General features: G+C 39.6%; 1 protein-coding gene across 1 annotated transcript in view; it reads left to right on the top strand.

Moving 5' to 3' along the window:
• LOC143323213 (neural-cadherin) overlaps nucleotides 1–15,030 on the top strand; it is a 305,557-nt gene that overhangs the window by 74,344 nt on the left and 216,183 nt on the right. Inside the window, exons 2-3 of the mRNA XM_076734978.1 lie at nucleotides 11,758–11,955; nucleotides 13,503–13,728. Of these exons, the coding sequence (XP_076591093.1) occupies nucleotides 11,758–11,955; nucleotides 13,503–13,728 (424 nt within the window). The remainder of the gene's footprint in view (nucleotides 1–11,757; nucleotides 11,956–13,502; nucleotides 13,729–15,030) is intronic.

Below are 15,030 nucleotides of genomic sequence, written 5' to 3'. Positions count from 1 at the left end.
ATCTTTGATTTTCTTATGTTTACATGATGTTAATTTTGTTATTTTATAGTGTAGCATTTCACCTAATATCAATGACTTCTTATTGAGTTACTCTTGATGTTGCTGATGGTGGAGATGTCATCACTACTGATGGTTTGCAGTGTGATGAATTAATGGCACTACAGCTGCTATAAATAATATAAGTAAATGGTTTTGCATAAGGGCGGATGTGCATATGTTTGCAGACCTTTAAAGTGCAACACAGACACTTTGTGAAATTGCACATTGTCTTCATTGTTTGTTTTATCACCATGTTTGAAGGCTGGTGGAGCCAACAGATGTTGTTAAGTGAAAGAATTTGATTTAAGAGTTAACTGAAAATCATCAAACTTGCACACAATTTCCTATTGACTAGGGATGTCAGATTTGGTTAATTTTGCTATCAACAGCTCAACAGTCATTAACAAGTAACTAACTAGTTAATTTTGAAGTGAGTCAGTTCCTGGAAGATTTCAATTTTCCAAATTCTTCTTATGATCTGTGTTCATAGACACCATTTCCCCTTGTTTTTGTGTTCAAGTGACGAATGGAGACATTTTTTGAAGTTGGTCCAGTATTAAGTGGGAGTGATTTAACTAAGAGCACTGCTTTGTATATTTAACCAGAAACAGCTGTTCAATCACTTGCCACAAAGCCACCAGACTGCATTTACAGAAATAGTCATTTTATCACCGTAAAACACACTTCATTCAAACTTGACAGAAACTAAATGAATCTCACCAAAATCTTCCTGGTTCATCTTTCACTGTTCCGTAAATCACCAACAACTCTGCTTTGGTTGAGATAAAGAGGACTGAGAGAGAAGACGGACACCTGAGAAGCAGTGTGGGAAAACAGCATTGGGGAGCGAATAATTATTAACGCGGTAATTGTTTTCATCAGAAAGACTTAATAATAATCATAATCATAATTACACATTTCATTGCACTGAAGATCACCTTACATCATGGAAGATCAGCAATGCAATTATACACTAAGCAACAACTCATCAGTAATAAAACATCAACACAGTTGATAATAAAATATACATAAACAATCAAGGACCAACAAGAAAACATCAGTAATGTAACATTAAGGCAATTTGCAACAGAGCACAGCTCAGCAAATGAATTAGAAAACAATAATGCAGTAAAACTAGGATTCTGTTGATGTAGTTAGAGTGAGTAGTTGAATATGCGGAACCTCGCAATATTCCCAGTCAGCATTAATGATTGTGATGAAGGTAGTTGTGACGTAGCTTTGGTTTGTGAGAGCTGTCCAGCAGTCGGTGGTCAGAAGTAGCTTGTCTGCCCTGGTTAGCTTGACTTTTAGCTCATCTTTCTTCTCAAAACATTTTTCAATGCATAGTCACAGTAGCTCCTGATGGCATAGTGTACTCAGGCTTGAGGTACTAGCCCTTGGAATCCCTCTCCTTCAACCACACTGATTGGCACCATATAGGTCCCAATCATTTGACACACCAGCTGATGGCCTGAGACCAGACTGCATCACACTGTGCGTGTGTTTGCACATTAACCTGTAGACCAACATGCTTAACAAGTCAAAGTCATTCTCTGTGGTTAACTACTGACATCCCTAATATTGTATGAGATTTATAAAACAGATCCATGCACCATTATAAATCTGACACAAAGAAATGAACATTTTTACCCTGATACATAGGCAGAATTTTAGTTTTGAACTCACAAGTTTATATATCTGGCCCCTGGTCTAAACTTGGAATTCATTCCACTACCTGGCTGCGAGAACAGAGTAACAGAGTGTTTCCCGAGGGTGTTTCTAGGGTCAGTGGATATCTGGGGCGTAGTCCAGAACGTCTGGGGGCAGGCTTTCATGGATTAATATTACAAATGCAATAGACTGCACCGTGAAATGTTGCCTTATATGTGTTGCGAAATATACTTGTATACATATAAGAAACAAATATTTACCATACCATTTTTTTCCTATTTCCACAGATATTTCTGAATGTATTTACAAGTAGGCAATACAGAGGTAGTCGTTATTAAAATCATCTATGTGTAATTATATACTGTGATAGCAGTATATATTGCGTACATTTTTGGCAAATTTATTTGAGATAAGTTTTGTAAATAATAACAAGAAAATCAGGATTAATCATCATAAAATCATAAACACCTAATAAACATGCTTACTTACATCATACTTACACTTACAACATACATCATAACACTGATCCAAAAGTCTTTTAATCCAGTAATGCCATGACGCAGTCCACTGATTGATTTTTAGCAGTGGAAACAATTGTCTAATAAAACCAGAGGAGAAGGGAGAGCAGAATATCTGTAGCATCAAGGTGGTGCCATATTGTCCAACCCTGCAACTGTGATAATATACATTTGCATTTTAATGTGATGACACATTGGACAGGATTTTGAAGTATAAAACAAGCATGCTGTTTACTGTGTGCTCTATCTCTTTTGTTAGCTTTTTGATGGCTTTATCACTAATAGTTCTATATCTACAGCATATACTCAGTATGATGTGGTCTTGTCTGTTTCCAGTTGTCTCCATCACTCCATCATAGCTGCTTCTCTCTCTCTTTCTGCCTTTTTTTGTTGTTATCATGTCTGTGGCACTTTTGATTGTTTAAAAAAGGGTCATTAAGCAGTAACTACAAACAGCATATTTGGCAGTTGTTCTCAAAGACAATGGGACTAATTGAAATTAAGTTTATGTGTAGCATTCTGTGCATACTCCTCTTCTGAAGTCTTAATATGTCCTTAATCTAGTGCTGTCTGCTTAGCTTGGTTTCTGCAGACATGTGTAGCTGGACGGCTGAGCGTCATAACGAGAATGGAAAAGGCATTGAATTATATGGCAGATACCGTACCAATGCATCATTAACTGCCTGGATCAGCCCGGGTCATCCCTGCTTAGGTGCTTGTGTGAGTAGCATTACTGAATTAGCTGCAGGTGTTGAGTAAAAGCTGTATATACTGTAACTGTTGCATCTCGTGTTTCTGAAGCATGGAATTCACTTGTGACTGCATAGAAATGTCTATATTCATTCATGCTTGACATAAAGGTAATATTTAATAATGCATTTTACCAGTTTATCAGCATCTACAAAACTTCAGCTGCCAGAGTTGTTTTTTTCAGAGGTGTTGTTTCTTTGGTTTGGGTGCTTCAGTTAGTTACTGAACTGCACCTCTTTCTCTCCCATACATTTTTAATGTATGACCTGAAATTAACATTTAATGAAACATTCCTTGCATTATAAGGTCTATGAAGGTTAAGATTACATACAGGTAATCATGTTTTTAATGTCAGAATAGTATTTTGTATTTACAGCAATGCAGAAGTAGAGGCAGGAGGAGGTAATTGAAGATATTCAGTTCAGTAATACAAGTACGAAAGGAAACAAAGAAGTTCTACATCTGAAACTCTCCCATTGGATACAGGAACCAAGACGAGATGTGATGAGCAGTAGGAAGGCTACAGACAAATACTGAACAGTTGCTGCCTCATATTTGAATTGTACAGTTCTTCCATGAATAAGCAGCTCCTAAACGTTAGCAGTTTTCTGCTTCTAAGCCGGAGTTTTGTCTCTCCTAACTTTCTGAATGGTATATGCCAGTATTTGTAAAATAGCCACCAAGACAGTTTTTCAAAAACAAAATACACGAAGAGGCAAAAACAATTATAATCCAAGGAATAAACAGAAGATCATAAGTGCTAAGAGTGAGAAAACTGTGGAAATCAGGCAAAAGTCAAACCATAGATCCCTCAGATTTCGTAAAGATGGCTAAAACATATGAGAACTGTGCAGTATAAGCCACATTAAAGCCACATTCATCTGGGAACAGGATCATGTGAAATTCTATAGGGGCTGGAAATTAAAAATTGAAACTTGAATTTAGTTAGGCCTAATTAGCATATTATTGTTTAATAATTTCACTTTCTTACAAAATTAATGTTATTTTTATGAGTCAATACCAGTGTGAACTGCCTCCTATCCATAATGATAATTAGATACTTAATCAGAAAAGACCTAAGTGCTCCAGACAAAACCCACAGTTCAATGACCGATGAATGTGTCCTCATCTCAGCTAAAAACTCCTCCTCTGGGACTCAATACAACAGTTTACCAATGAAAATAAATCCAAGGGATGCCTCTCTCTTTTCTGCGGGTATCCGTTTCTGTAGAATGGGTGAACTACTCCTCATCTAGATCCCAGGAAGCGAAGGAAAATACTTCCAGCAGTTTACCAACAAAATGAACCCAAATGACACCATGTACAGCAGGTGAACTATGGCTCATTGCCAGGGGTTGGCAAGCTGATCAACCATCACTCTCAGGACGGACTGGACTTCTTCCACCACTGAATAACATTAGATGCATGCATTTTCTAGTTTATTCATACTCTGCAGGCCAGATGGGAATGTGTTAGACTGGATGTGACCAGCGAGCCGGTCAGTTGACGATATGGGCTGGGTCCAGATTGATTTGGCGTTTGGCCCGCAACTGGACTGAGGTCTGGACTTTGAGAAGCCCTGGTCTACATATTCATTCCTTGAATACAATTAGAAGTTTTTTTTTAACCTTCATTTATTCCTCATATCCTCTTTAAGCTGTTTCTTTAATTAATGCAGATATATTATTTCAAAAATATAATAAAAAGATTAATTAAAATCTTCCAATGCTAATCTTACACTTAGTATAAAAATATCAACATATAGAGAAAAAAAGCAAGTCACCTTCTTCATCTTCTCTCACCTTTTTTTTTTTTTGAAGGACAGATGTGAGTCATAGAACGTACAATCAAAGCAATATTTTTCCTTCATTTTTTCTTTTCTTGAACAACCATCTCTGCCCACCTCTAGCCCATTCCCTTGGAAGTCCATTAGAATGTAAACATTAAAATTGCATTGTTTTCAAAGACAATGAATACAATTCATAGGAAAAAATGGGGAGGTAGGTAAAGACACCAGTAATGGGATGACAGAAATGTTTACAGCCAACATATTGTAAAATGTATTTTCAAAATGTATGTTATATTTTCAAGTGCATGAGGTGTCACTCTAAGCATGAGCCTTATCACAGTTTGTCTGCCTGCTCCACCTTTCTAACAGAGGTTACCATGTTTTCAGGAAGATATTATCTCTGTCAGTAAACTTGTAGCAAAGTGTCTACGTATGAAACACATTAGCCAGATCCCTGAGCAACTGCTGGAACAGAGGGCCAGCCTCGGAATTCCACTGTTGTAGGATAAGGCATTTGGCCAAGAGTGTACAGAGAGAGATGGCGGGCCCCTCATATTTATTATTGGAAGGATTAACTACCATTGATCGTAAGATAGCAAGTAGAAGATCTGCTGCAATAGTTTTATTAAAGGCCCTGAACATGCAGTGAATTATAATAGTGCAAAAGGAATTTAACTTTGGCGAAGACAAGAACTGATGGTTAAATGTCTTTTGTTTACACTAATCACATAACAGAGAGGTGTTGGGACATATGGCATGAAGCCTGGGCTTTGAATGATGGAGTAATAACAATTGCCTCCCATACTTCTTCAGAGATCTCGGTATGGACTGCTTGCTCCTGATCATTTTTCAGTTTGTCACTAGACACTGCTACACTACAAGACAGAGACCGATTCCTTAGTGTCGGGTACATGATTATGATGCTGACCAGTTTGTTGTGTTTGAGCATGTGTTCATAGTGTGGTTTGAGTCCTAATAGAATTCCTAATCTGGAGGTACGTGCAGTATATAAATGTGATGGTAATGTGATGGGGGGGGGGGGTTGGACCCAAGTGCAAAACCACCACAACACGGATATTGCTTATATCAAGTTTAATCTCAGACTTGGCATGTCCAGATAAGAAGCAACAATACAGAGCCTCTAGTGATGCACAGTGAATCAAACACCAAGCAGTCACAGGCAGGCAAATACTCAGGAAGTGCTGAATATCAAGTCTTAGAGTCTCTTTACATGTTTGGTGCAGCAAACACCAAACAGTCGCAGGCAAACCAAAATCCAGGAAGTGAAAGGCAAGACTGGTGGTGAAGGACAAAAGGCTAAGATATTTACTATGGAACAGGTTTGGCAATGGGAGATAAATCCATAGGAAATTGCTGGAGAGTCGTGCATGGAAACAATGGACACTCTGGCAAAGAGTGAGTGTGGCAGAGCAGCTTAAATACTGCACTGATTGCTATGAGCCTCAGCTGTGTGATCAGGTGAGCAGGCAGGTAGGCGTGTGTGTGGAAAACTGCTGATGGCACAGGTGAGCAGATGAAGACAATAGCAACAGGTAAGAGACTGAAGCCCCGTTTACACATACACAGTTATTTTGAAAAGCAGAGACATTTCCTTTCGTTGGTGCCGTTCATTTGCACACGAATGGAGAATTAACCTCTGAAAACAATGCATCCTAAAAACTCCGGCCAGAGTGGCGATTTTGGAAAACTTCACTTGCACTTTGTGTGTAAACAGAGAAAAACTGTGTTTTAGGTAGCCAATGTCACATTACGCAAGAACTTGCACCTGCACCAAAAGTGCGGTCTATGTTTACATTTTCATTTATCCATGGTGATCATAGATGCATTCAGAGTAGCAGTCGCATTTATGTTGGTGGATACCCTTTTCTTATGTTTGCATTTGCAAATACAGCTGCTCTATTATATCAAGGAGCAGAGACCAATGAGTGTTCGGAGGTCAGCAATTTTGCAAGACCCCCCCCCCCCAACACGAAGAGCCAGCCTGCGTCGTGGGTCTGACCTGTGCAAACTGCTGTCTGGTAGGAGAAAACGGACATGTGTGCGCGCTGTTATTTTTGAAAACGGAGAGGATAAATTGTCTGTTTATGAAAATAGCCGGCTACGTGTAAACATAATGTGAATATACTGTGACAGGTAGACCATGGGACTGTTGGAAGGACACAGGGTTTCCCTCTTAAATCTATTGTTATGACAGTTGTTCCAGAGGGAAAACCCTGGGTCCCATAAGGCATGATTGTGGCTGACTGTCTATGTATACATTAAGCAAGGTAAGAAACGATTGGATTTGTTTCCATATTTTTACGGAGACAAGTATGATTGGATTATTCATATAGGTTGGAATCTCTGCCCTAACTGGATTATTAAGTATTTCAGGGAGAGAAGTGCAGCCGCATGTAGCCAGTTCAATCTGAACCCATGAAGGTCTGTTCTCATGATTGTGTTCTGCAGGCAGACAACCGTGCCAGAAGGTTAGCACATTCAGATTGGATGCTGAGTAGAAAAATGGAAATTGTGGTACTTTTCCCCCTCCTTAACGGTATGAGAATCATTTATGAGATAACATCACATGTCTAATGTTGATAATTCTCTCCCATTACTTTTACTTATCATTACCCATTACTCCCAGCTCTATGCAAACACCAGCAGTCAATAATGGAAGAATGATAAACTGCATGTACAGTGCATTCAGGAAGTATTCAGAAGCAAAACCAGGATTTTGAAAGTTTTTGCAAATGCTTAGATACTCACACCCTTAACTCAGCATTTAGTTGAAGCATCTTTGACAGCAAATGCAGCCTCGAGTCTTCTTGAGTATGACACAACAAGCTTTGCGCAGAGCCAGATGTGCAAATGATGTGTACGCACAATATGGATACGTATCCTGTTCAGTCTTGTTTCAACAGACCGAGACCAAACACTCATATAACTAGTAACATTTCCACCTCTGCTGTTTCCTGCGATGAAAATTAAAACATTTCTGCTCTCAAAAGATCTATGTAAATGTTTGAAGTTTTCATCAGCTTTCAAAGGCTGCCGTGACAGATAAAAGTTGCAATTTACTCCTGCGAAGGCTCACAAACTTTTTCTAACCTTGACCACAGCAAAAAATCCATTAACATGAACAAAAAGCAGCAAACACATCATCCATTTTTCACTTGGGCTGTGCATTGGGTTTTCAGGACTGTACACATACTGTATGTGCTCTGAGAACGAGCTAACAAGATAGTGCTGTGAGAAAATGAACATGTCAGAATGCTTGGACTTGCAACCTATTGGAGAAAATGAGGTTGGGGGGCACAGAAAATCCTTCTGTGGCATTATTAGTACTTGCAGATCCTACTGTTTCTAGGGATTGCAACATAACATTAGATCCAGTGAGATGCATTAGTGTGAGCGATGGCAGTAGCACCAAGCTGTATCTCCCTATGGTCCTTCATTAGCCGCTAATCCACTGATGATCGTTATTAGTGAGAAAGGTGCGTGTGTGCTTGCATGTGTGTGTAAATGTAAGATGCATTTGGCATAGTGCTCTCCATATTAGCCCAGTGATTTATTATCTGGGTAATGCCGTCCCTTCTTCCCCAAAGCTGCATTGTCCTTTTGCCAATTAATTCTGAATCTGTTACGACCACAGGGACAGCGCGAGGGAGGGAGACAGAGTGAGAGATCATCAGCAAATACATTGGTTGAACTCCAGAGTCAAGTGTAAGATGTGGCTGCCTAATTTCGGTCTCCTGTCTTCTTTTGATTTCATTCCCTCGCTCCCTCTCTTCTCTAATGCCATTGATTTATGCCATTGCTTGGTCATTGTTTTCCTTTTTCTTTCTCTTCTTAATTCTTCCATCTTCCTCTTTTCATTCTTCTGCTGTTTCCATCACAACGGCAGGGTCATTTCTGAGCCCCTGCATTTTACTTTTAGTCCTTTACATGCAACACTCAGCGAACAACTAATAACTCGACTCATTTGTCTTGCTGTGCTCTGCATTGCTTGATTGCACCCGCTCGTTCTGAAAAGACTTTTCAGACCCTTCATCATTTAGCAGACAGTTACATTCACAAAGGCATTTTTTTATCTCATGACTTGCATTTGGCATTACAGAGAATATAAAAGGGAAAGAGAAAATTCATCATCTGGATTTGCTGTTCAGCCATTTGTAAATATGTGTAGAACAGTAACATTGATACCATTTTGTTAAATAAGCACTCCAAATAAGAATCAGCCTTTTTTTTTTCCAATAGGTTCCAATACTGACAGAGCTGAGAGCAATCGTCTGGCTCCAGCCTTGAAATTACTCCTCTCCTCCCCTACTGCAACCACCAAACACTGCTGTGCAGGGTCTTCTTTCTGTGTGTGTGTGTTTGAGTGTGTTGTACTGATGAGGTCTGTGTGAGACCTTAGTGTGTTTTGCCAGTGTGAATATGATTGCTGTTTACTATGAGTGCAGATAGCGCAGCGCTGATTATAATTACGAGTTGAGATGCAGAGATGGCCTCTTTTAGTTTCTTCTTGGTCATGTTTCTGTTGTTTATTGTCCACATGACACATCCAGGAAAGAAATGAAGGGAGACCACAGCAGAATAGAACCCAGTGTACCCAGTGGGGGGCAAACAAATCTTAGCAAATAATTTGCATTGCAAAAATGGGAGATTCATGCTGTGGTTTTATTTGCATATGTGTAAACACCTGTTTTGCTATACTTAATATTAATTTATTGCACAAAACCTGGATTATCCACCAGAATTGTAAGGGCTGTTTTCCATTATCATTACTAATATGTGACGTAAAGTGCACCACTGCTGTGCTTTGTGTAGCAGACGAGACTGTAACCAATGATCGCTCTCACTGAAGATTCATCAGTCAGTTATTTTCTGTTAATTAATTACAGGTTTAGTCCATGAAATGTTTCAAAATAGTGAAAAATGTTAAATTCAATTAAAATTTCTGATCCACTGTACTTCATGACAGTCAGAAAATACTCACATCAGGTACTCTAGAATGTTTGCTGAAAATAACAACCACTAACAAAGCTTTTCAAAAAATCACTTAAGACTCACCTGTTCAGCACTCCTTTCCACCTGTGTAGGTCTCAGCTACTCATGCTCTATTTTTTTTCTCCTTGTTATTTCATTGTTTTGATATGTTTTTGTGAAGCGTCTTTCAGTACCCTGAGAAGCTCTATATAAGAATAATCTATTTTTTTTTTTTTTTTTTTTTCTAAGATACTTACTGATTATCAAAATAGTGGCTAATTTTCTGTTGATTGACTGATTTATTTGTTGACTAAGTGTTTCAGCTTTTAGTGACATCAAGTGTTCTGTGAAGTAACAAAGGCTGTCTGGTTGTCATATTATTCTAATATTTTTTATTTATTTTATTTATTTATTTTTTGTGTGTGTTGTCTGCCTATCTAACAAATAGCTGATGCCGTAGGTTTTAGACCTGTGTACATTGCTCTCTTCCTGTTCTTCCACTGGGTTTGTTTACATTTCTTATTTATTTCGGAGCTGGCAGCAGTGCTACTTTAACCAGCTAGTCTGCACCGGCTGCTGAAATGATCTGCCTGTTTCCCTGGGCAGCACAGCCGGTTGGAGTAAAACACAAGGCTATTGCTGGCTGAACGTCACATGGTTTACTCTGCTGGAAGAGTTGTTGGGCTGACAGAAAAGAACAGAGTGGTGCCTTATACTGCGACAAACAACTCTCAAAGACAAAAAAGAACGCAATGAAGGCTTTGACATCTGGAGTGAACATGAACGGAGCAAGCACAGCCTCCTTCACTTTATGTTTAAATCTGTCACCAAGCCATTCAGTGTGTGTTTGACAAGGGTGCCTGAAACGTTCTTCGAAGATAAACCAAAAGAAACAGACAGCCCGTGGCTTTTTTGTTGTCGTTGTTGTCTTCTTCGTTACTGAATGTGGCTAATATAGCTGCTACCAGAGCGATGTGGAAACATCTGTTGTCTCCACAGGCTCTTCCCAATTTCACAACCATATTTTCTGATGATGAAATAACTGTACATGCAGCTTTGTGCTTGTAAATTTGCAAGCTTTTCAGCAAAAGCGTAAAATTGTTTTTTTTCTTGACCAATACTACATGTTTTACAATGGTGTGTTCCTTAAAGCTGCAGTAGGTAACTTGTATAAAAGTAATTTTTGGTCATATTTGCTAAAACTGTCCTATGCCCAGACAGCAGTACATGAAACATGTAATCTGTGGGGAAAAAAAAAAACCGGCTCCATTGGTCCCACCTACTGCTCCTACTGCCATTTGCAAGAATCCACTGCGCCCGACACAAAACAACCAATCAGAGCTAGAGGAGCGTCTGCGGGAGTGTCTGACATCTGTCAATCACTACTCACACACGCTGCGAACCGCCCCCTCCCTCCGCTCATGCTGCCAGCTGCCGCTCAGTCAAACAGCTCTGTGAGCGGCGTCAGGAGGTTAGTGAAAGCGATGGCGGAGCAACAGCCACCCGCAAAGGAGAAACTGCCTAAACCGCCGCTGACAACAACAGCATGTACGGCTAAGACAACAAATAACCAGAAAGCTAATATGGTGATTGTTACAGTGACACTCCGCAGCCCGTACAGTATGTTAGCGACTGTGATGTAACAGCTGGGCAGAGTTAGCTTGTTTCCGATGCTAAGGCTAACGTCACTGGTTGCCACGGCAGCCGCGCAGATGCTGCAGGGAGGAGGGGCTTGGAGGCAGGACATGAGTGCAGTGGAGAGGGAGGGGGAGTGACGTGGAACTTGTGTTGGTTCAAATTTTCAGGCTAAGTCTGTTCTCTTCTCCATCTTACCTACTGCAGCTTTAAGTTTAAGGTTATTAACTGAAACAAACAAAAAAATATCTTAACTTCAAATTCTTGTTGGACAACTATATCAAACATGATATCAGCCTCATATTTGGTCACCATGACTGACCCTCTCTGAACTACCACCTTGTCCTTTTCATTCCTTTTCAGGTCCAGAGTGGTACTTTGTCAGAGTGGAGTTGACTGTGACGGATGTAAATGACAATGTCCCAGAATGGAGTATGGTTCCTGCTCCATACCTCGCCGTGGTGTCCCCTGATGCCCCCGCAGGCTCGCTGGTTTACAAACTCCATGCACAGGATGGGGATGAAGGCAACAACGGCGAAGTGGAGTACTTTCTGTCTGATGGTAGGTTATTTTTTCTTCTTTTCTCCTGCATGTTCGATCATTAACATTTGGAAAAGGGGAATTAACCAGAGTGAAGTACACTGATTTATATACTGTATAAAGCCACAGAACATTGACATTTACTCTAGATGTTTTCATTTCAGAATGAATCTGAATGGCATCAGTAGCTTTCCTGTTTCAGATGAGTGTTTCATCATTGTGGTGTATGATACAGTGGCAATGTACACATCATGATCAACACTAAATGTTCTCCATGATGCAGAATCACATCTGTTTCTATTGCTCTTTGAAATATGAGCCTCTACTGAACCAGTAAGTACTTCTCACACTCACAGACATATTTATTTTCCACTGTAATATAATTCATTTTTCCCTTACGCAAAATAATTGCTTTTCTTATTGTCTGCCATGTAATGATTTTGTCTGCCCATTGTGGAATCTGTGAAACCACTGCCTATACACAGACGATCGTCCAATTTTCCCCATGGGTGCAACAGAGAATGAATTGACATTAGAAATTACAAAAAAAAAAAAAAAAAAAAAAAAAACCCAAAACAAAACAAAAACAAACAAAAAACCCCCATTGATATTAGTTTCTGGATGAAACTTTTCAGTTGTTTGTCAGTTTAATTATTTTGTGAATGCAGGTTTGTGTCACAGGAGTTATCCTTACTTAGGCTGCTTCACAACCAAAGTCAGAAACGATGACTTTAGAAAATGCAGTGTACCATAGTTTGGATGAAAGCCTTATCGTACCCTGTTATGTTACATAGAGCTCATGAATTGTAACATCCCACTTCCAGTCTCTCTGCTCTTTGCATTTCACAACCCAAAACTGACTGTCCAGTCATATGTATCACGTTATTGGCGCATGTTCAGCATGCATTTACAATAGTTTTTGACAGCTCTTGAAGGCAGCAGTATTTACACAGTGTCTTGCCTTGCGGCCCTTTGCACTGGTTCACTCTGAGCTGTGACCTAGGGAGGCTCTTGTGTGTCCAGGGGTTGTTATGTGTCTCTTCCCCTTTATGCTGCAAGCCTTCTCAACATGAACCCACAGAAAGAAGTCCGCAAGAAAAGGATCAAAATAAACACAGATAAACTGCTAATGGCATAATGCTTTGCAACTCTCTGCAGTTTATCTGCTCATTATTTTAGTGAGAGTCACTCTTATTATAATTCTGCTAATAGAGCTACAGCTGTGTAGAAAAACATGACCTCTTACCTTTCAGTCTCCTCAATGCTTCCTTTAAATGACTTCTTAAAGTATGTTTTGCCTCGCCAATGAGCTTAACAGGTTATCTGTTACATATAGAAGGTTATTCTGAACCTGCGTTTAGTCACTGTTAATATCTTTAATGTTCTGCTGTTTTCTTTGCATTGTTTTTATTTACATATGTTGCCTTTGATCTATTGCTCTCTTGCATCTTGTACGGCAAATCCAATAATTGTACTTATAAGCAACGATGCATTAAGACTCATGCAGATTATGTCCTTTCTGTGGAAAGTGTTGTTCCACTTAGCAAAGGTATTGCCTTTCTCTGCAGGTGGTGATGGTCGTTTTGAAGTGGACAGGAAGAGCGGCCAGGTACGAACTACAGGCCTTCCCCTGCAGCAGGACAGGGAGTACCTGCTCACTGTGGTGGCTGCCGACCGGCTGGGCAGCCGCAGCGCCCCTGCGGTCGTCTCAGTGGTTGCTGGAGCCCGGCCGCCACAGTTCTCCAACGCTTCTTTCACCATTGCCATACCAGAAAACACCCCTGAAGGACAACCGTGAGTTTACATACCCACACGCAGACGTAGAAAAGAATATATGTTGCGCTTGTAATACAAAATTGATTAATTCAAGGAATATTCAAGGAAAGGGAGTTATAGCCTTCATGTATTCACACATTTGTGCACACATACAGACGTTCTCTTTCTACCGCAGACATGACTGATATTTATTCAGATGAACACTAGTTTTACATTGCATATGTGTTTGAAAAGACGAATTCATCATAGACATTTGACGTGCACGGATATTTATGTCTTTCTCTGGCTGTGCTTACACATCTCATGCTTTAAAATCTGCTAAATAGAAGCATGACACATTTAGCATTGAGCAGGTCTGATATACAGCATTTAAGTAAAAGTACTGCCTTGAAGTATTCATATATATATATATATATATATAACACACACACACACACACACACACACACAGCCTCAGGTCTTACTAAAGTGGTACAGTTATGACTAGTGTCCTTGGAATGGTCTCATTTCTCCCTCCGGCTTCTTTTTTTTGACTGACACATTTGGCAAACCCATAAAGTGGATATTCCACTCTGTTGTTTACATTATTTTCATCAGAAAAGATGTGTAAGAGTTTGATAGCAAGTCTTTGTACTCCCACCGCGCTTACTGTGCTCTGTGTTACTTTGGTGGACACTGTGCAGAATTGTACTTGACATCACTGTCCTGTGCTCTTCTCTAATCTTCGCTTCACTTTGCTCTTACTACGTCGATCCAGAACCTTCTTATGTGCTCCTCTCGCTCTACTCGACTTTGAGTTGCTCCTTGAGTTCATAGGGATAGCTCTTTTATTGATTAATGAACTGCAACAAGATCATAGTTCATCATTATTTTATGATTTTTCTGTTTTCTTCTAACCCGAACACATTCCTAAAATCTAGAAACTGAAAATTAGAAGAGTAGTCAAAGAAGTTTTTCACTGTAGATGTGTGAAGACAGTGCACAGCGGTGGAACAGTTGCAATAAACACAAGTTTAATTTAAGATATAATGTTGCATACATTTGCCACATCATGATGGAGTTATTGGATTTGGAAAATGTTTTGAATACAGTGACACTAATTTAAACTCAGTAGTCCAGACTTCATTCTGTTTGACCTCTCACTGCAGTTTTTTATTCCAGTTCATGCTGTCGTACACAAATTTATTCAACTCAGATCGTCTCTGCACTGCTTAACTATGTTTTACTCATTAACTGAGTCTACCCCATTCTAATCTACTGAGGTCCAATATATTCTACATAATACAAGACTACATCTCTTTTGCTCGTCTGTAATCAGCC

The sequence above is a fragment of the Chaetodon auriga genome, chromosome 1 (genome assembly GCF_051107435.1).
Source record: "Chaetodon auriga isolate fChaAug3 chromosome 1, fChaAug3.hap1, whole genome shotgun sequence".
Classification (NCBI taxonomy): Eukaryota; Metazoa; Chordata; class Actinopteri; order Chaetodontiformes; family Chaetodontidae; genus Chaetodon; species Chaetodon auriga.
This window is presented reverse-complemented; position numbering and strand designations above follow the sequence as displayed.